Below are 20751 nucleotides of genomic sequence, written 5' to 3' on the forward strand. Positions count from 1 at the left end.
CTTGGCGCACCCGGTTTCCAAGCATTTTTCTGAATGTAGAAAGGGTGGCACTGAGAATTTTTCTTTTATGGGAATTGAGAGAATCTTACCCAAAATGAGGGGAGGTGATCTGGTCAAAATGTTAGATTGCAGAGAGTCATTTTGGATCTTCATACTTAAAACCCGTTTTCCAGACGGAATGAACATTGAATGGAGCATTAATCATTTTTTGACCTAAACTTTTCATTGAACAGTCTTTTCTTTTTCTATATGCTTGTTTTAATGTTCAGATATTTTATTATAATTATAATCTATGGTTGTACTTCTCCTGATTATGTAATTGTCCTACGAACATAATTTCAAATTCTTGTTTTGATCAAATGAGTATAATATAATGTATATACCAAAATGAGTTATCAAAGATAATGATTGATTGAGTCAGGCTATTGCACTCATAAGCATTATTAGTGCCATTATAAATACCATCTAGTGCAATTAAATACATTTGTCAAATTAGAACCACATTTTCGTTTTTTGGATAGATAACTGTGTGTCACTTTATATGGTTCTTTTTTTCATGATTTTGCAAGTATGTTATATAAAAATTAATTAAGTAGTCATCCTCTGCTCTTCTGGAAGGCTGTGTATATATATGTTTTTAATATAGGTATAAGTTAGAATTAAAACTTTTTAATTTGATTTATTTTTGTCTTTGTTTTTAGATTCTATAACTATTGGATGTTTTGTAAATATATGGCACAGTCTGTCTGATTAGGCTCACCAATTTTGACTAGTTCATGCGTTTTGTGCTTAGTATATTTTCCCCTGTCAATGGGGTATGTTAGTGGGTGTTCTCATTGGTATATGAGACAAGCCCACAATTATCCCCGTTGTAGTGGTTGGCAACATCAAATCATTGATTACTGTATATTCACGATTCTATGTAATGAATTTTGTGCGCATGCGCGAGTATTTAGGACCTTAGTGGCTCCATCTCGCGGTATTTGGTTTGACTTTGGCACATTAGAGTCTGCGCATGCGCGAACAGACGTGGCTTGCTTGAGACGCATCTCGTGAGAGTTAGCCCTCCATTGCCTTGAGGTGCGTGTCACCGAGCAGGTGTGTTGGGAGGCAGGCTTCTCGTAGTGTGACCAGGTAATTAGCCGGTTTGCATGGCGCTTGCGCAGCGTGGCTGTTACACATTTCTAATCATTATGAGGTTACCAATTAGTGTTTTTGGCGCCAAATCGGCAGACTGTGGCTATATATAGTGTGATGTGTACCATGTTAATTCACTTCTTGATAAAGTGCATTTGTCTGCACGAAACGCGTAGAAGGTTGCAGCCTTCCGTTTTTTATGTCCCTTCAATAAAGAATTTTTTTGCCAGACCTGCTATCACCCTTTATGCTGTGCGCTGCACCAACAAACACTGCATTGGATTTCTCCTCATTGAGCAACAGCACGCAGACTGAGAGGATCTCTGGTGACAACTAGTCGTGAGTACATACCTGGGGCCAGCCCAATGAGGTTCAGGGAGGGTGTCTCTGTGCATCTACCCCTGCCATCAGGGCAACTGGAGCCCCTTTTTCAGGTTTAAAGGTACAATATTTATGTCCCAGAAGTATACCTCTTACAACATAACATGATGGGACTTCATGCTTGAGCACCACATTACCCTTACTGTAAGTCTAAAGAATAGGTAAATACAACCTCAGATGAACAACCACACAACATATTACACTGTGTCGTGATTTATTTAACAAAAATAAAGCCAAAATGGAGAAACCATGTGTGAAAAATGTAAGTACACACTTAGGGGGCTATGCACTAAGCTCCATAAAGTGGCTTTAAGAGTGCAAAGTGCTTTTAGAACGTGATATTGCGCTCAGCGTGATTCACAGAGCAGCGGTAACAGGCACTTTACGCTCTTAAACAGGCTTTTTTGCAGAAATTTTTCTAAGTCAAGCCAAACACGTACGATCAGCTAAATACGCTGATTTCTGCCAGTCTGCACGATTCTCTAAGCTACGCTAAGAAATCGTTCTTTAAAAACGCGCTTGAAAAAACACACCAGCCCAAGGCAGGCGCAAAAGGATCAGGACTTAGAAAAATGTCTTTGTTTACATTTTTGCAGGCACACCATCCATACACAAAAAACACAGCACACAATGCTCGGTGCATTAAAAGATATATTAAAAGTAACCATCAATAAAGGTAAGTATTGTGCGTACATCAAAACAAAATTAAACAGGCATGTCAGGGGTTAATGTTACCCGTGCACCAGACAGAACGCCAAATCAGATGTCATCAGTGGTGGTACAAGCAGTTCCCTGTCTCTTGGTCTCACGTCAAGGTATATGGATCCTAGATAATCCCACTCACATAGGTGGAGAGTCCAGCAAACGCGTGGTACACACGAGTGATATCGTGGTATCGGGTATGTCTTTGCAATGGCTGGATGCACGCTCACAGCCCACCGATCCGGCACTTCCGGGTTTGTGACGTCACTGGGAAGCGCCACTGCAACTCGCGTCGCAATCTTTTCTCCAGTGGCCAAGAGAACCCGCAGTAGTGGGGTGAAAAGTCCAATAGGATAAAACAAATAGAACCTTTCCAACGCGTTTCGAAACCTTACAGTTTCTTCATCAGGGAATAATAAATGGTTGGAACATACAGCATTGAAATACCCCACGCTCACATCTGATTGGCCCATCAATCAGATTCTCCAGCCAATACAGAGAAAGCGGGGAGGAGTCAATGACAACAAGTGGTTCCTACAGGCAACATTGACAACAATATAAACTTTAATCAAACAAACAACAATACAATATTACAAATATGAGAAAACGGCTCTAAAATAAAAAGAAAGTGTTAGAGTGTATTTGCACACAAATAAAATTAAACCGCCTATAAAATCAACTAAGCATGAAAAAATCGAAGATGTCAATTAGACCCTGAAAAAGAAGCACGAAGCATATATTTAAAAAAAAAAAAAAAATATATAAAAAAGAACAAATTACATTAGGCACTAGAAAGAGCACAAATACAGTAGGTAGCAGGGGAATATTCCCCTAACTAAAACAGAGGATCATAATGGTAAAGACAAATTATCAGTAAAGGGACCAGATATCGATGTCCTCATTTAGACCCCCCGGATACAGAGTCCTCAACTTATGTATCCAGAAGGTCTCTTGTACAGATAACTCTTTAACCCCATCACCGCCCCTTCTATTTCTAGGGACATATTTGATGCCCTTAAAGAGCAAGGAGGAGGGATTCCCATTATGGTGCAGAGCATAATGTTTGGAGAGACTATGTTTGATAAAACCGATTTTGATGTTACGTATATGTTCTTGGATGAGCACCTTAATAGGGCGCTTGGTGTGCCCCACATATTGTAGGCCACAGGGGCATTCTATTAAATAAACAATATGGTCTGAATTACAATAGATGAAGTCAGAGACCTCAAAAACTTCTCCTGTAAAATGATTTTTTGTTTGGATGCAAATGTTTACACACTGAGCATTTTCCACATTTAAAGTTTCCAACTGGTTTAGTATTAAACCATCTTTTTTCCCCAACAGAGTTCTCTTTGATGTTAATATCACTAGGGGATAAAGTATTTTTGAGGTTTTTTGCTTTCCTATATATAAATTTTGGGAATTTTGAAATGTGAGCCCCCAATATTGGGTCACTTGATAAAATTGCCCAGTGTTTTTTAACAATTTTTTCAATTTGCATCGTCATAGAGTTGAAATTGGTGATGAATGCAACATTACATTTGCCATCATGACCCTCCTGATTTTTTTGTTTTTTTACCTTTGGAATTAACATTGGACTCCTATCAAGTTTTCTCACCCTATCTAAATCACTATTTAATTTTTTCAATGAATAGCCTCTCTCCAGAAATCTAGAGGTAAGGTCATTCGCCTGTGTTTCGAAATCTTTATCTGAACTGCAATTTTTTCTTAACCTATAAAACTGGCCACTTGGGATATTTTGAATCCATGTTTTTTTATGATTGCTAGTGGCCAGCAATAAGTTATTTCAATCCACATCCTTAAAGTGTGTTTTTGTTATCAACTTCCCTTCATCCGTAACTGTCAAGCGTAAATCCAGTAAACTAATTTCCTTTACATTTTCCAAATGGGTAAAGGACAGATTTCTGTCATTGCTATTGATGTATTTTACAAAATGACCTACAGAACATTGGTCACCATCCCATATGCATAGAATGTCGTCTATGAAACGACGCCTAATAATAATATTGTTTTTAAAAGGATTGTTATTCAAAATGTGTTCTAATTCCCATTCTCCCATGTACAGGTTTGCGAAACTGGGGGCAAATCTTGTGCCCATAGCAGTTCCGCAAACCTGCAGGAAGAATTCGTCCAAAAACATAAAATAATTGTGTTTCAATATGAAGTGGATAGAATCCAAAATAAACTTTCTATTTAAAGGATGTAATTTCAGGTCACCCGATAGAAAAAAGTCAACGGCTGCTAAACCTTCCGTGTGTGGTATATTCGTATAGAGGGCCTGCACATCACATGTGAGCCATCTATACGAATCTTTCCACTCGAGATCTTGTAACAGGTTTAGTACCGAGGTGGCATCCCTTAGATGGGAGGGGAGTTTTACCACATAAGGCTGGAGAAAGTGATCAACATATTGTGATAAATTTGCAGTAAGACTTTGAATTCTACCAGGTGGGTTAATTAGTGATTTGTGCGTTTTGGGAAGGTGGTAAAATATTGGGATTTTTGGGCAGCTTGAGTAAAGGAAACCAAATTCATTCTTTGTAATGACACAGGTAGTAAGGGCTTGATCTAAAAGGCCTTTAAGTCTAATCAAAAAATCACTAGTAGGATCTTTTTTAAGTCTCATATAGGAGGAGGTGTCATTCAAGAGTCGGAGTGCCTCAGCTCCAGACGTCTGCATACCGGAATCTAGGAGGCTAGAGACGCATTCCAAAGTGTCTGCAGGAACAGAGGTTGGGCGGGCTTTTGCCAGGTTCAATAATTTAATTACATAATTGGTTGCAATTAAGAGCCATTAGCCACACCTGACATGTAGGGTAGTTGTGTTAAACTGTCTTTCACTCACTACACCACCTTGAGAAAGGTCCCATTTGTGGGACCGAAACGTCTGTATCCAGTGTCATTTCATTTCAAAACAAAACTCTTTCACCTGACTTACCTGAGTGCTGTCCCTGATTTCGCGTAAAAACGGTATCGTACCAGACAGCAAAAGAGAGAGATCTGCCTGGTAACACAAAGCTCACTTTGAACGAGGTGCTTCCAGTCCCGTGCCCCCACTCCCCCAGTGCCGTGCTCCCCCAGCTAAATGCTTTTCATTCTGGGTTAGAGTTAAAATACAAAATAAAGTTGGGGGTGTGTCTCCTTGACTCTGACCATAGATTTTGGCCTCAGATTCCCATATGAACACCTCACTCAGCCTGGCAATATGCTTGTGGGGAGGTAACGCCAGCGCATGTGTAACAGGAATCTCTGCCCTTAGAGGTGTGCAAGTGTAACCCTCAGTGGGAAAGGTCTCTGTGTGAGGTGGCACCACTTGTTACATCATTACTGCATATGTATATGTCATTAATAAAGGGACACTTAACCCCCTCAGGTGCATTTTCATTTCAACATATAACCTGTGAAATTGATGGTCAACTCTTGCTGCTCTCTAGAGATATTAAAGGAACATGGCAGTACGTAAAGGCGGCTGCATTAATGTCCCTCACTGGGGACGTTAGTCGGTGTCTCTGTCCTCCACTTCAGTATTCACAGGACACTCTAGGACATTTGATCGCGGCCATTTCACCTCGACTCTCCCCACCGCTGTTAAGGTAAGTGCCTAAACCCCTACCCTAAAATCCCTACCTCAAGCCCTTACCCTAAAACCCCCCTCCCAAAACAGTCTGCGGCCCAATGCTGGCGGCCCATTGGTCACGCTGAAACTATTCTGGTTCACAGCTAAGCGAGACTATAAACCGCTTCAGCATAATGGGGAACACACATTTTATTAGGACCAACAGCATGGAAATATAAAAACATTAAGAATATTTTTCTTTCAATCAAACTACAGTAAGAATGATACAAATAACCTGCATTAAAAAAGTTATAACATGCCTGGCTTTAGAGAAAGGTCTCTCCCCTGTGTGTCCTCATGTGTCTGTTCAGGTTGGTTAACTGAATAAATCCCATCCCACATTCACCACATACATGCGGTCTCTCCCCTGTGTGTGTCCTCTTGTGTTTGTTCAGGTGGGATAAGTCACTAAATCCCTTCCCACATTCCCCACATACATGCGGTCTCTCCCCTGTGTGTGTCCTCTTGTGTGTGTTCAGGTTGGATGACACACTAAATCCCTTCCCACATTCCCCACATACATACGGTCTCTCCCCTGTGTGTGTCCTTGTGTGTTTGTTCAGGTGGGATAAGTCACTAAATCCCTTCCCGCATTCCCCACATACATACGGTCTCTCCCCTGTGTGTGTCCTCGTGTGTTTGTTCAGGTGGGATAAGTCACGAAATCCCTTCCCGCATTCCCCACATACATGCGGTCTCTCCCCTGTGTGTGTCCTCTTGTGCATGGTCAGGTGGGATAACTGACTAAATTCCTTCCCGCATTCCCCACACACATGCGGTTTCTCCCCTGTGTGTGTCCTTTTGTGCGTGTTCAGGTTGGATGACACACTAAATCCCTTCCCACATTCCCCACATACATACGGTCTCTCCCCTGTGTGTGTCCTCGTGTGTTTGTTCAGGTGGGATAAGTCACGAAATCCCTTCCCGCATTCCCCACATACATGCGGTCTCTCCCCTGTGTGTGTCCTCTTGTGCGTGTTCAGGTGGGATAACTGACTAAATCCCTTCCCACATTCCCCACAAACATGCGGTCTCTCCCCTGTGTGTGTCCTCTTGTGTTTGTTCAGGCTGGGTGACACACTAAATCCCTTCCCACATTCCCCACATACATACGGTCTCTCCCCTGTGTGTGTCCTTGTGTGTTTGATCAGGTTGGATAACTCACTAAATCCCTTCCCACATTCCCCACACACATGTGGTCTCTCCCCTGTGTGTGTCCTCATGTGTGTGTTCAGGCTGGATAGCCGACTACATGCCTTCCCACATTCCCCACATACATGCGGCATCTCCCTTGTGTGTATCCTCTTGTATATGTTCAGGCTGAATAACCGACTAAATCCCTTCCCACATTCCCCACATACATGCGGTCTCTCCCTGGTCTGTGTCCTTTTCTGTGGGTTTTGGTCTGATAATCAAGTCAGATTCTTCCCACTTTCTCCAAGATCTTTTCCTGTGGCAGCTGTTAATACATATTTTTTGGAATGAGAAGCATTTATTAATTGCCTTGATTGAAAGACGCATTTTCTGTAATTTATTGGAATGTTGCAAGATTATTCTGTCCTCATCTTTTCCATATACTCATTTGGGTGTTGGAACTTCAGATGTTTAAGGAGATAATCCTGACTGCTAAAAGCAACCTCACAGTGTTGGTTGGCATGGGTGGATTATTGGTGCTTGTCTTTGTACTAGACGAAACAAAAAAAGTCACTGTTACACAAACTGTCTTACAAAAGGTCATGGAGGAGAGGTAAGTTGGCATATCACAAAAAGTTCAGGATGAAAGTATTTAAAGTGGATCATAATATTTAACGATTTAAAAGGAAATCTCACTAGCTGCAAAACACCAATTAAAGTGGCAGAAATCTTTTCAACTCCTTCGATAATAAGTCGATAATTTCAGTTGTGAAGGAATAATTAAAAACTGTTTGTACAATGAATAGAATACATGTCTCATTTGAAGCTCACATATCAGTCACCGGGTGTTCCCGTTACCGCACCATGTACCAGGTCTCTAATAGTTTTAGGACGACCCAACTTTCTGCTATATCTCCATTGTTAAATCAGGAACCAAATGCCCAATTTGACATCACTGATGTTATTCAGACTTAATTAAGCTATACCAGTATAATCCAGTGAATTCCAGAACTGTGTAATTTTTTAATACAATTGATAAAAAAACTTTTATTTAGGGAACAATGAGTCAGTACTTGTGTTACCACAGCATGGGATTAGATGCAATGCCAGTAAAACCACTCACAGACGGCCGTTTCGACCTTTTGGGATCAGTGTGAGGCTAGTTGTACGGACTCTGCAATTCAAGGATTGCTAGGTTTACCATACTTTATATAAAAGTTATGGTGGGTGAAAAAGGCGACTGTACAGAGCCAGTACAACCAGCCTCACACTGATGAGACCCAAAAGGTCGAAACAGCTGTCTGTGAACAGTTTTACTGGCATTGCATCTAATCCCATGCTGTGCTTAAAAGCTGTATGAACAGCGAGCATTCGTTTATAAGAGTTCCATGTAAAAATGGATTTCAGGCAAAAGGTGCACTGTGAGCTCAATTGCATGTCATTTATCAGAATCCCTTGTCACAGTGGAAGCACTGTATGCTAGATGATAATGGTGAAAGGCTGGGTTGCAGACCTGTCTAAGACGTGAATGTGCTCACAAGTGATTAGATAAATATATCTAACATTTTTATGTTTATTGAGTTATATGATATCACTCATGTGATGGATTGGATAAAATGCCTATTTCTTCATCTGAAATGTGTACCTCGCTATGATTCCTTACTCAAAATGGCTACCACAGCTACCCCTTCCATCAAGTATGGAAGATGGCTCCCCACCTAGGAATTCCACTCCAATGCTGATGTGTCCAAAAACTGCAATAACAAGACCATAAATCATAACAACAAGACCATACAAGGACAAGACCTAACAAAGAACCAATGAGACAAATAACCTGAGACAGCTCCTTTGCATACAAACCCCCTCCCCTACAGCCCCTTTATAGGAACATGGTCTGTAGGAATAAAGTCAGACATTATCATTCTGAACGTGGTGTCAGCGTGATTTTTTCTCAGTGCATGCACTACCTATATAGGAAAAATAATCTGGACGGGGACAGATACTCTGTAGACGTTTTGATCTGAACCAAATTATCCAAATCAGCTGGCGCCCAACGTGGGGCCCTGGGTTGTGAACCAACAGACAGCCGTGCGCAGAGGGACCGGGGTGGACCAAGTGCAGACGCGGCAGGAGACTGATCACCTCTGGAGTACGGTAAGATAACATTTATTATCTACCGATACGCACTGTCTCCGCTGTTGGTCTATTTCTGTGTCTCATACGGCTCTATGAAGGTCACCTAAAGACAGGTAGATATCTTGCCCAGAGCCCGTTTTAAACTCAAACCTGTTACCTAGACTATCTGTCACCCGGTATATGTTTACATGTTGTATATGTTAGTCAGTGCCGCAAGTGGGAGCCCGAAGTGGAGTGGGATTTTTGCCGGCTGACTAGGGGTCTTGTCATTGTACGTTGTAAACTTGGTGGAAGGAGGGGAAAAGGGGGAGTAAGGGATAGTCGGTTCAGAGAGGAACACATGATCCCTGGAGTGACTGCGTGGTTGGCGCATTGCAGAGGGAGGGGTGTTAAGGCGCGTTACGGTTGGTAACAGCACGGAATCCTGCCGACTGATTCCTGAACAACCTTTTCCTCTCTCTCGTAATCAAGTTGTATGTTATGTCCAAAATGTGTTTGTGTATTAGTGTTGAGAATTCATGAGGATGGGTGGGGATTGTTGAGAGTAAAAGAGATAGCCCACAGTTACTTGGGCGATAACCCCTAGACGTTAAGCTGCCCGAACTCCTGTTTTTTCTGCATTAACGTACGCTTTGCAGTAAGAAAGAAAAGCGAATAGGAAAGAAATAGGCAAGTGAATTTGCTGATAGATAATCAAGGCATATGATGGTGTTGAGGAAGTAGGTATTGAGGGTTATTTTTATGAAAGGTTTATATGCAGAAATTGGGATACAATTAGAAACTGTGTATAGTGTTTGGAAGGGACAGAAAGTGTTATAAGTGAAAAAAAAAGGCAGGACATTTTTGCTAGTAATTGCAGTGTAGCTTATATAAAAAAAAAATTCATGGGAACACAGGCAAATAAGACAAAGAAAGGAGTCTTAGCCTGCCACCTAGTGGCGGAAAGAGAGAGAAGAGAACGAAAAGGAATGGGAGCAGAGGAGACTTCCGGTGACGTCACAGCCGATGGTCTGCTAGTGAGAGAGCTCCCGGCACCCTCACCAATCTATACACTAGAATAAGCTGATTCTACATCCCAAACCCCCCGAAAATTGACCCCACACCAGGAATAAGCACCGGAGAGATGGCAGGGAAACCGCAGAGAAAAATCCAATGCCCCGTCACCAAGTTCTTCCCTCCGGCGCAACGCCAGGTTGAGATCAGCCCCGAGGAGCAAGATGGCGCCGGAGAAGACCCAGAGCACGAGGCGCGCAGCGGCCGACACAGCCCGACTGACTCGGACCCCCCCGTCCTAAATAAAGACTTTTTTGATGCTCTAATCACCAAAATGAGGAGGGGAGTACAGGAGGACACGGAAAAGGCCCTCCAAACCATCCGGGCAGAGGTGGAAGCGCTGACGGAGCGGACGGAAGATCTGGAGGTGAAGATGGAGGGAATCTCAAACGAACAGGCTGAGACCCACGAGGAAGTACTGAGATGCGGAGAGGCGATCCGACACATACAAGACAAACTAGAAGACATGGAGAACAGAGAGCGGAGGCAGAACATCCGCCTCAAAAATATTCCTGAATCCATCACCCATGAAGAACTCCAACCATACCTCCGCAGACTCTTCCTGCAGCTCGTCCCTGATCTCTCAGAACATGACCTACATACAGATCGCGCCCACAGAGCCCTGGCCCAGAAATCAGCGGACCCAAACCGTCACAGAGATGTGGTGCTGAGAATGCACGCATACTCTGCTAAAGACCGCATCATGTCAGCGGCTAGAGAAGTGAGGACTGTGACTATGGATGGAGTGCAAATTCAACTCTATAACGATCTCTCCCAATTGACAATAAATAAAAGAAACGCACTGCGCCCACTCACCTCCTACCTCAGGGACCAGGGGGTAAAGTACCGCTGGGGATTCCCCTTCAAACTAGTGGTTCTGCGCAATGGCCGCCACCACACAGTAACAACCCCTGAAGACGCCAAGAACTTCCTGAAAGCGTTAGGAATCCCTCTCCCACCGCAGAAGAGCAACCGCCCCAGCACTGAAGAGACGCCGGAGACGACCCTCCAAGAAGCCCCCCGCACATCGGAAAGATTGGCGAGCCAACGCCTCCGGTGAACCCCGATGAGCCAGCCAGTTGTGAGGCCCAAGGAAACCACACGCGGCCCCTGCAGTCATCCCACGCAGTTCCAGAGGCCCTAAAGACCACAGTATACACCCAGCATAAGAATCCGCAATAAACAAAATATTCCCCTGGACCCGAGTCCCCCTAGACTACACCCCACGAAATTACCTTCCCCTTCCCTCCCCCCCCAATTCCCCACCCCCCCTCCTATTCCCCCCCCCAACCCTACCCCCCCCCCTTCCCTTGCCAGTACCTCCCCATATTCCTCCCACCCTAACCCCCCCCTAACCCTCCCCTCCTCCCCCCCCCCCACACACGTTAAATGCCCACTTACCTTCACCGCCCCCACCTGAGACCGAGGGGAACCAGGACCCCACTCGGGGTGTCTCGGACAGCAACGAGAGGAATCGGCAACCAAGCTGCTCCTCTCCGGGCGCGGTCCTATCGAGTCACTCACGCGCTCCGGAGCTGCACCATCAGAGACACAGACACCAGAGCCGCGGACCTGCTGCTGCTCTCCCCCATAAGCATGCCCGATTGGCGCTCCCGATGGACAAGAGATGCCCAAGATCCCCAACCTAAGGAACCCACACACCAGGACATCAGGCCCAGAGACCCCACATACGGACTCAGCACCCCATGATCCGCCCTCGGGAGCAACCTCCACCCCCCCCTCCCTTCCCGCAAGTGGCAGGTTGTATGAACAAAAATCCCCCCCCCCCCCCCTTGCTGTCAATCCGAAAATTACATATGACCAAGGCCTTGAATCAACTGAGCACCCCTACCGGGGCTCACCCCCAGAATCATAGGGCCCCCCAATTGAACCCGCAAGTGTATGCCCCCCCCCCCTGAATCCCCCTGCCCCCCCCCTCAATCCCCACCCCTCTCCACCCCATACATTCCCCCCCCCGCCACCTCCCCCTACCCCTCCCCCCCCCCCCGGATCTGAGCCGGTGTGGCACTGGATACTTCAGCCCACTTCACAACAGCTGACACACTATAAAAACCTCAGCTATTCACCTCCAAACACCCCCCAGACCAAAACTAAGCCCCCTTCAGAGGCAAGTCCCAAACACTCGAATAAGCCAGATGTCCCCCCTCCTCCCCCCCCCCCATTTTTTCTCTTCCTACCCTCCCCCCCACTAGTCAAAGTAAACACCAAGTTATACTGCCCCCCAAAAGATCTCCCCGCCCCCCTCCCTGCCGCGGACAGCTTCCCCCCCCCCTCCCTGACCTGCCCCCCCCCCACAAGATCAGTGATCCGGACTATGTTTACCCAATATGTATAGATATATGCCAATGTATAAATAACTATTGATGTTCTAATTTAAAATGGGGCTATATAAGGGATCTCTCGCTCTAAGAATGTGATTCCGTCTGAGTGCAATGTATAAATTCCTTACTGAACTCTGGTATACCATGTGCTCCCCCTCCCCCCCCTCCCCTACCCCAGTATGCCCCCCTCCCCCCCCCCAGAGAAGTAACGATCTATGTTATGCTAAATTGTAGTGCTATATACCAATGTTTGAACGCATCCCAATGAGCAGTTGATACCAGCAAAACGCAAGGGAAACCTAGGCTTATGATGAGAACTCCCCCCGAGAACAAGGTTTTAACCCCCTGCTAACTATGTGTATACTATATGCTAGCCCCCCCCTTGTCCCCTCCAGGGGAACCTACACTGTTATAAACCAATGTTTAAAGGTGTTCCATTGTTGCAATTTGACAATAGCAGAATACAAGGGAAGCCTCAGCCATAGACTGGGACTCCCCCCGAGAGCAAGGTTTAACCTATATGCTACCTATGTGTACTCCGCACGCCCCCCCCCTCTCCCGCCCCCACCCTATTCCCAGATACCCCCCTCCCCCCCCCCCTACCTTACCAGATGCCCCCCGCCCCCCCCCCTATCCCCTCCCCCCCCCATCCCCTCCCCCCCCCATCCCCTCCCCCCCCTCTCCCTCACCCCCCACCCCTCCCCCCCCTCTCCCTCACCCCCCACCCCTCCCCCCCTATCCCCTCCCCCCTATCCCCAAACTAGCCCTTCAAGAATTTAAAAAAACTAAAGGGGATATAATTTGTATCCAAGAAACCCATTATAACAATGTAGACCCGCCAAACACATTTAAACACGTGTACCCCCAGGCGTTTTTCGCTTCCTCCCCCAGCAAGAAAAGAGGGGTGGCCGTCCTGATTAAAAACAACATACCATTTGCCCTGACGACGGTAACTAAAGACCCCGAGGGACGGTACATACTCCTCCAAGGTACGCTCTCAGGCTCCCCCTTAGCCATCCTAAATATTTACGCCCCAAACGCCAACCAAACCCAATTCCTACAGAACCTCCTTAGCACCCTCGACCAACCGACGCTCTCTTCCCTTCTCCTAGTCGGAGACGTAAATATGGTACTTAACCCAGCCCATGACAGATCAGGCCAAACTACTGCCCCATATTCCATCCAACTACAGACAAAAGCCCAAAAATTTCAAGATATCCTCGGGGAGTACTCTCTGACAGATATTTGGCGAGCCCAGCACGTGGGTCAGCGAGACTACTCTTTCTACTCAACCCCCCATCAGTCTTACTCGAGGATCGACTATTTTCTGGGCACCAATAATGTACTCCAGGCATCCTCCCACTCCGAAATAGGCCCAATAACGTGGTCTGACCATGCCCCTATCGTACTCACCCTCTCTCTGCCTTTCGTCAAGTCCTTAACATACAATTGGAAACTCGACGACTCGCTTCTCAACGATCCACTAGTAGTCAAAACAGTGAAACAAAAACTGATCACCTTCTTCCAAATAAACAAAGGTTCAGTGCCCTCAGCAGCAACTCTGTGGGAGGCCCACAAAGCCACCATCAGAGGGGAACTTATATCAATAGCCTCCTACAAGAGGAAACTTAAACAGAGAGCCCAGAAGGAACTCACGGATAAAATCCTAGCGCTAGAGCGCTCACACAAACAATCCTTATCAAAAAAGGTGTTCAGAACACTCGAGAAAGCGAGATCCGACCTAAAAGTGCTGCAACTTGACGAGGTAGAGAGAGCCCTGAAATGGACCAAACAGCGGTTCTACGATAGGGGCAACAAAGCGGACAAACTTCTGGCCTCCAAATTAAGAGGCTTGAGGACAAAGTCCCAGATCACAAAGATCAGGACTAAAAGCGGCCTAATCTCCTATAACGAGAAGGACATCGCGAATGAGTTCGCAGAGTTCTACACAGATCTTTACAATCTCCACCCAACTAGCATGCCAAAAGATATCGCCAAAAATACATCCGACTATCTAACCAAATGCAACCTCCCATCCCTCACTCAGGAAGAACTCGAGTTCTTAAACAAGAAAATAACTCTAGAGGAACTAAAAAAAGCGATATCCTCACTTAAATTAGCTAAAACACCCGGACCCGACGGATTTTCCAACGGGTACTATAAAAAATTTGTAGGCCCCCTGTCCCCCCACCTCCTAGAAATGTACAACTCCTTTATGCAAGACCAACAGATCCCAGACACTATGTCGGCAGCCAATCTGGCTATTATTCATAAAGAGGGCAGAGACCCCCTTCAATGCGGCAGCTATCGCCCAATATCCCTCCTAAACTCTGACCTCAAACTTTTCAGCAAAATCCTAGCAAACAGGCTGAATCCTATTCTCCCAAGGCTAATTCATATAGACCAGGTGGGATTTGTGTCAGGAAGACAGGCCTCTGACAACACCCGCAAAATTATTGATATTATAGACCACGTGCACCTCAAACAATCCCGGGCCCTGATACTAAGTCTCGACGCGGAGAAGGCCTTTGACCGCATCAGATGGTCCTATCTAGACCAAACGATGCGCCAATTCGGCTTCTCCGGACCATTTCTTGCCGGCGTCCGGGCCCTCTATACTAATCCAACAGCCCTACTAAAACTCCCAGGAGGCCGCTCCAACCCAATAAAAATACAAAACGGCACCAGACAAGGCTGCCCCCTCTCCCCTTTACTATTCGCCCTATCCATAGAGCCCCTGGCCGCCCGAATTCGAACTGAACCCACTATTAAAGGTATCCCAATCGGAGACAGGGAATACAAAATATCCCTGTTCGCCGACGACATAATTCTCACTCTGTCAGACCCCCTCACCTCCCTCCCTAACTTAGAAAAACTCCTTGACGAATTTGGCCAACTATCAGACTATAAAGTCAATACTGACAAGTCAGAGGCGCTTAGCATCTCCCTCCCGAACCCCGTATGGTCAGCCCTACAACAGAAATTTAAATATAAATGGAACACCTCCCACATCAAATACCTCGGAATCAAAATAGCAAGTTCATATAACTCGCTGTATCAAATTAACTACCCCCCCCTCTTCCGCCAGATCTTAAAAGATCTTGAGACCTGGCTATCCCACCAGATCTCCTGGTTCGGAAGGATAGTATCCACCAAAATGAACATCCTACCCCGCTTGCTCTACTTCTTTCAGACCCTCCCCGTCCCTGTCCCACTAGCAGAACTGAGGAAATATTCAGGCCCATATATTAAGATTTATATGGCAACAACGTAGAGCCAGGGTCCTACGATCGGTCCTATTAGCCTCGAGGTCGAGAGGGGGCCTGGGGGCCCCGGACATACTCCGATACTACCTTTCGGCCAACTGAGGCAGGCGGTAGTATGGAACAGCTCCCCCGCCACCAATTGCTGGCTGGAGATCGAGACACACCACGCTTTCCCGAACCCCCTCCCGACCCTACTGTGGTCCCCAGCTCTCAAAAACAGGAAATCGCTGAGACTTGGTCTCGGGGCAATGAGATGCACGAGGTCGACATGGTTAAAAACCAAAGGGAAATATGGCCTAGCTTCAACCCCCTCTCAACTGACCCCCTTATTCGGGAACCCGGACTTCCCACCCGGATGCTCCCGATCCCAATTCAGCCAATTTCAAGGCTTAAACATCAGAGTGGTTGCGGATTTGCTGGAAAAAGACGAGGCCATGTCCCTCCCGGAATTAAGAACCACATTCACGTCCCCCAACTTGCCCATTTTCCAATACCTCCAGATCCGACATTTCCTAAGAACCCAATCCCCTACTCTCAAGTTCCCGCCGCGTTCTAGATTCGAGACCCTCTGCCTCAAAGGCGAATACCAAAAGGGCCTCATATCAGAGATTTATAAAACGCTCGAAGCATCTCAGCCCCCCCCTAACCACCTATATATGCAGAAATGGAATGAAGACCTAAACACCAACTTGGACCTTGAAGATTGGGAGGATATTTGGGAAGCAGCCACCAAAACCTCAATTTGTTCCGTCACAAAAGAAAACATCTATAAAATATTATTCCACTGGTACCTGACCCCGAGTAGACTGAGCCAAATCTACCCAGGCACTTCAGACGAATGCTGGAGAGGTTGTGGTCAAAGGGGGGACATGCCCCATATTTGGTGGACATGTCCGGAGATCCAAAGATTCTGGTCCCGGATCCAGGGCCTCCTGACCGAGACCCTGGATATAGAAATACCCCTGGACCCGCTGACCTACGTGCTGGGAAAACCAATTGACGACCTCCCTGCCCCGGCGGCCAGACTCGCGGCGGCAATACTGACAGCTGCGAGATGCTGTGTCGCGGCGGCATGGAAGAAAATTAAAGCCCCCTCCAGAAGAACTGTGATTACAAGAATAGACGGAATTATGAGCATGGAAAAACTGACGGCAATGTTAAAGCAAAAAACCCCACAATTTTACTCTACCTGGGAACCCTGGATAGGACTATCAACCCCCACATAAACCCCTTAGCTACTCCTCCCCCCCCCCCCCTACGGCCGACGAACCCTAACCCCCTCCCCCCTCTCTTCCCGAAGTCGTTCCCAACTATCCACCTTTCCTTCGTCTCCCCCTCTCTTTTTCACTATTGAAAGAAGGAAAAAGGGTTTATTGTGTGTCATTTACCTTTTCTATGCCATGTACATGCACTGCGCCGTATTTACAAGTTGGCCTGTGAGCCAGTGTCGATATTATGTACCCCTGCGATGTATGACACCAATAAAGGAAAAATATTTACAAAAAAAAAGGAATGGGAGCAGCCCTCCCTGCAACTGGTAAAGATTTATTTAAAAGGTTTGTTCGTACTGGCCACACGAATGGGTTTTTTAAAACCAGAAAATATTCTTTTTCCTTCTGTTCTAATGGCAACTAGAAAGAGAATCCGAACAACAGCAGCACAGACCGCGCCAAAACCCCCCCCCCTTTTTTTCCCTCCAAAGGAATGTGCAAAAGATACGGATATTGTGCAAATGTTTAAATGAAAGAGGGGTCTTTTTCTGTGGGAGGGAGAAGCTCAGTGAGCGTCGTCTTGTGTGTTTTTGAATCCCACAGGGAAACATACCTTACGTTAATATGGGTCAAAAGAATTCTGTTGAGGGACAGAAGGGTCCCGCTGCATTTATTTTACCATTGCCAGGACAGAAGTTAATATATATATAAAAAAAAAAAAGAAAGCAAGTAGGCTGTTTAAATTAGTGTAGCAAAAGGCAGATTGATGCCAGAAATGTGGCGGAAAAATATTGAAAGAAAAGAGAGGAATTTTGAGTGATAACAACCTGCTGAAGACAGCGGAAGCCTGGTTTAATGTTGCCAAGGCTGTCCACAGAGAAAAAATGGACCGAGCAGGAGATAGAAAAGGGAGGGCAGGTTGTATTTCTTTATCACCCTTGCGGTGACTGTACAAGTAACACCCCTGAAAATGACCAACCCCCACCCTATGCTGGTGCTGACCCACCCCCCATGACCTGTTTAAGGTGTGGCACATGAAACCCCCAATGCAGGGAAGATTGTTATAATTGTGGTGTGCAGTGCCCCCGTGTGACTGATTCACCTATACTCACTCCTTTGTTACCTTCGCTCCCAGCTCCAGCAGCACCCCCACCTATACAACCCACTACCCCGCCCACGAATGAAAACCAACCTTGACTGCCCATGCAGCACAACTATATCCTGTGCTGCAGGCGGACGGTTCCTATTACACACCGACTGCGCCCCTAATGCCCCTGATGCCAGCCCTTTCACCCCAAACAACCACTGCCCCAGCGGTAGGGATTCTACCCTGACACAACAATAGCATACAGACCCAGCAGCAGTGTCCACTACAGTGCGCCCGGTAGTTTTGACTCAGATAGTGAGTCACAGGCCGCTGCACAGGAGGCGAACATGACCTGGAACACTAACCCCAGACACCCCCCAGTACCCGACCGCGGCCCAAGGTTATATGGGCAGACGCCCAAGCAGGTAGAAGGCGCCCCAGTAATGTATGTCACCTTCACTCCCCCGCTCTCTCCCAAGCCTCCTCCCTGGTAAACACCCTACCAGACCCAGAGAAACAACCTATGCCCTTTTATCGTAGAGTGGCCCAGATTCAAAAAAAAAATTTATTCAGCAGCTCGACGAGATTTGGTTATCTTATGCGAGATTAAGGCGGGGGAAGCATACTGGCCCATAATGGAAAAAAAAGCCTGACGGACGCTATGGTGACAGGTGATGATACATATGCCTCCGGGGTGGACTTTTGTGACCAGTTACGTGACTGGGCCAGGGAAAAGCTGGCTGACCAAGCCATCAATATACAGGATGTGACTCAGGAAAAAGGGGAATCAGTGGAGAAATTCCATACCAGATTATCCCAGGTTTTTTCTGATTTAGGTTTTACCACATACAACAAAGCCCATAGTCAGATGTTATCTGCTGCATTTGTAGCCGGACTCGAGGCACCCATTCGGAAAGGTTTAATTCTGGCACGACCAGAATTCCGAGTACTCCCTCTAGATACCCTTTTGTTGGTAGCGAAGGGTCTTGAATCAAGCCAGGCCCTGAAGAAAACCACCCCTATTATGTTGGCGGAGAATGTCTCTGCCCCCACTTATGGCCAAGGTTATAATCATGTGCAGTATGAGCCACGACCACCTCCCACTTGTTTTAATTGCGACCAGCCCGGCCATTTTAGAAGGAACTGCACGGCACCTAGACGCCCCCGCAGGAATCAATATAACCCCGGAAACAGTAATTCCCAGTGGAATCAGAGCAGGGACAACCGCTACACCGATGACCCATTACCTCCCCGCCAAATGCCCTTTCAGCCCACCAATCATGGTGGGGACCAGCCCCGCTAGGAATCTGGCAAGCCTGTGTCAACCCCCCTTCTAGCTGTAGCCGTCCGGGAAGGAGAAGGTCCCCTAGCCCAAGTTATAATACCCATAGAAGGTCACCTCACCCCCTTCCTGGTAGACACAGGGGCAGCCAGGAGCGTAATTAGAGCTGCAGACATACCCGACCCTTCCTATTTGTCTGATATTGATGTTTTATGTGTGGAGGTAGATGGCACTCCGCGCTTTAGCCCATTAACACGACCCCTGCAGATAGGTCCCTACCCTGAAATATTTGCACGATTTGTCCGCTTAATCTGCTTGGCGCTGATGTTTTATCCAGGTTACAGGCCTCCATAATATTCTCCGAGGACGGCACCATTGATGTAACCTCCCCGCTCTGGGAGTCAGATGTCTCTGCCCTTTGTTCCCTTCCGATATTTTGGGCATTAGCGGACAAACCCTCAGCCGCCAGTATACCACCCACTGTCATGGATAGGATCCCGTCCAAATTATGGTCCACCGGAGCTGAGGATATCAGGCACCTAACGGTACCACCCATTGTTGTACAGCTCAAACAAGGGGCCCCGCTTCCCCGTAAACCGCAATACCCACTAAAGATAGCACAAGCTGATGCTATCACGAAACATGTTAAGGCTCTTCTTGCAAATGGCGCATTAATACCTTGCACTTCACCCTGCAATACCCCTCTTTTCCCTGTAAAGAAACGCACCGCGAAGGGAGAACCTGATAAGTATAGAATGGTTCAAGATCCTCAAGCAGTAAATGATGCAACCATTGTACGATGTCTTAACAATAAATCTCTTCCAGATGACCCCAGAGGCTTCCAAGAATTTTACTGTTCTCAAACAGGTAATATCCTCGGCCCGTGCCTTGGGCCTCCCAGACTATGATTTACCCTTCAAGTTTTTCGTATCAGAACGAAATGGACATGCAACTGGAGTGTTAACGCAGCCACACGCTGGCCGATGTCGACCTATTGGTTATTACTCCAGCCGTCTCAACGCTGTGGCTCGTGGTGGACCGTCCTGTCTTCGTGCTGTCTTTGCTGCTCAAGTACTGCTGGATAAAACTTCGGACATTGTTCTAGGGTATGACCTCATTCTCCTGGCACCACATGACATTGCTGCTATTCTCAATCAGACACAGCCAAAACATCTGTCCGCTGCCAGACACCTCAGGTTGCAATGCTCGCTTCTCATTCCAGACAATGTCACCCTTTTCCGGTGCCAAGTGTTTAACCCCTCCACTCTTCTTCCACTTCCCGAGGGGGGAGATGTGCAGGGACACGAACAAGAACAAAGCACAGCTGGAGCCGACCTACCCTGTGATTGCTTCGAACTCATGAAGCTAGAAACTGCTCATCTG

The 20751-nt window shown here is 46.5% G+C and overlaps 2 protein-coding genes across 2 annotated transcripts in view; one reads left to right on the top strand and one right to left on the bottom strand.

Moving 5' to 3' along the window:
- Positions 1-20751, top strand: part of LOC142466382 (uncharacterized) — a 62069-nt gene that overhangs the window by 20306 nt on the left and 21012 nt on the right. Inside the window, 2 exon segments of the mRNA XM_075571239.1 lie at positions 10234-10901; positions 13391-13642. Of these exon segments, the coding sequence (XP_075427354.1) occupies positions 10234-10901; positions 13391-13642 (920 nt within the window).
- On the bottom strand, positions 333-7969 carry LOC142466902 (uncharacterized). Its single transcript, XM_075572497.1, has one exon. The coding sequence runs from the start codon at positions 7141-7143 to the stop codon at positions 6124-6126; it is 1020 nt and encodes a 339-aa protein (XP_075428612.1). The 5' UTR covers positions 7144-7969; the 3' UTR covers positions 333-6123.

The sequence above is a fragment of the Ascaphus truei genome, chromosome 15 (assembly GCF_040206685.1).
Source record: "Ascaphus truei isolate aAscTru1 chromosome 15, aAscTru1.hap1, whole genome shotgun sequence".
NCBI classification, from domain to species: domain Eukaryota; kingdom Metazoa; phylum Chordata; class Amphibia; order Anura; family Ascaphidae; genus Ascaphus; species Ascaphus truei.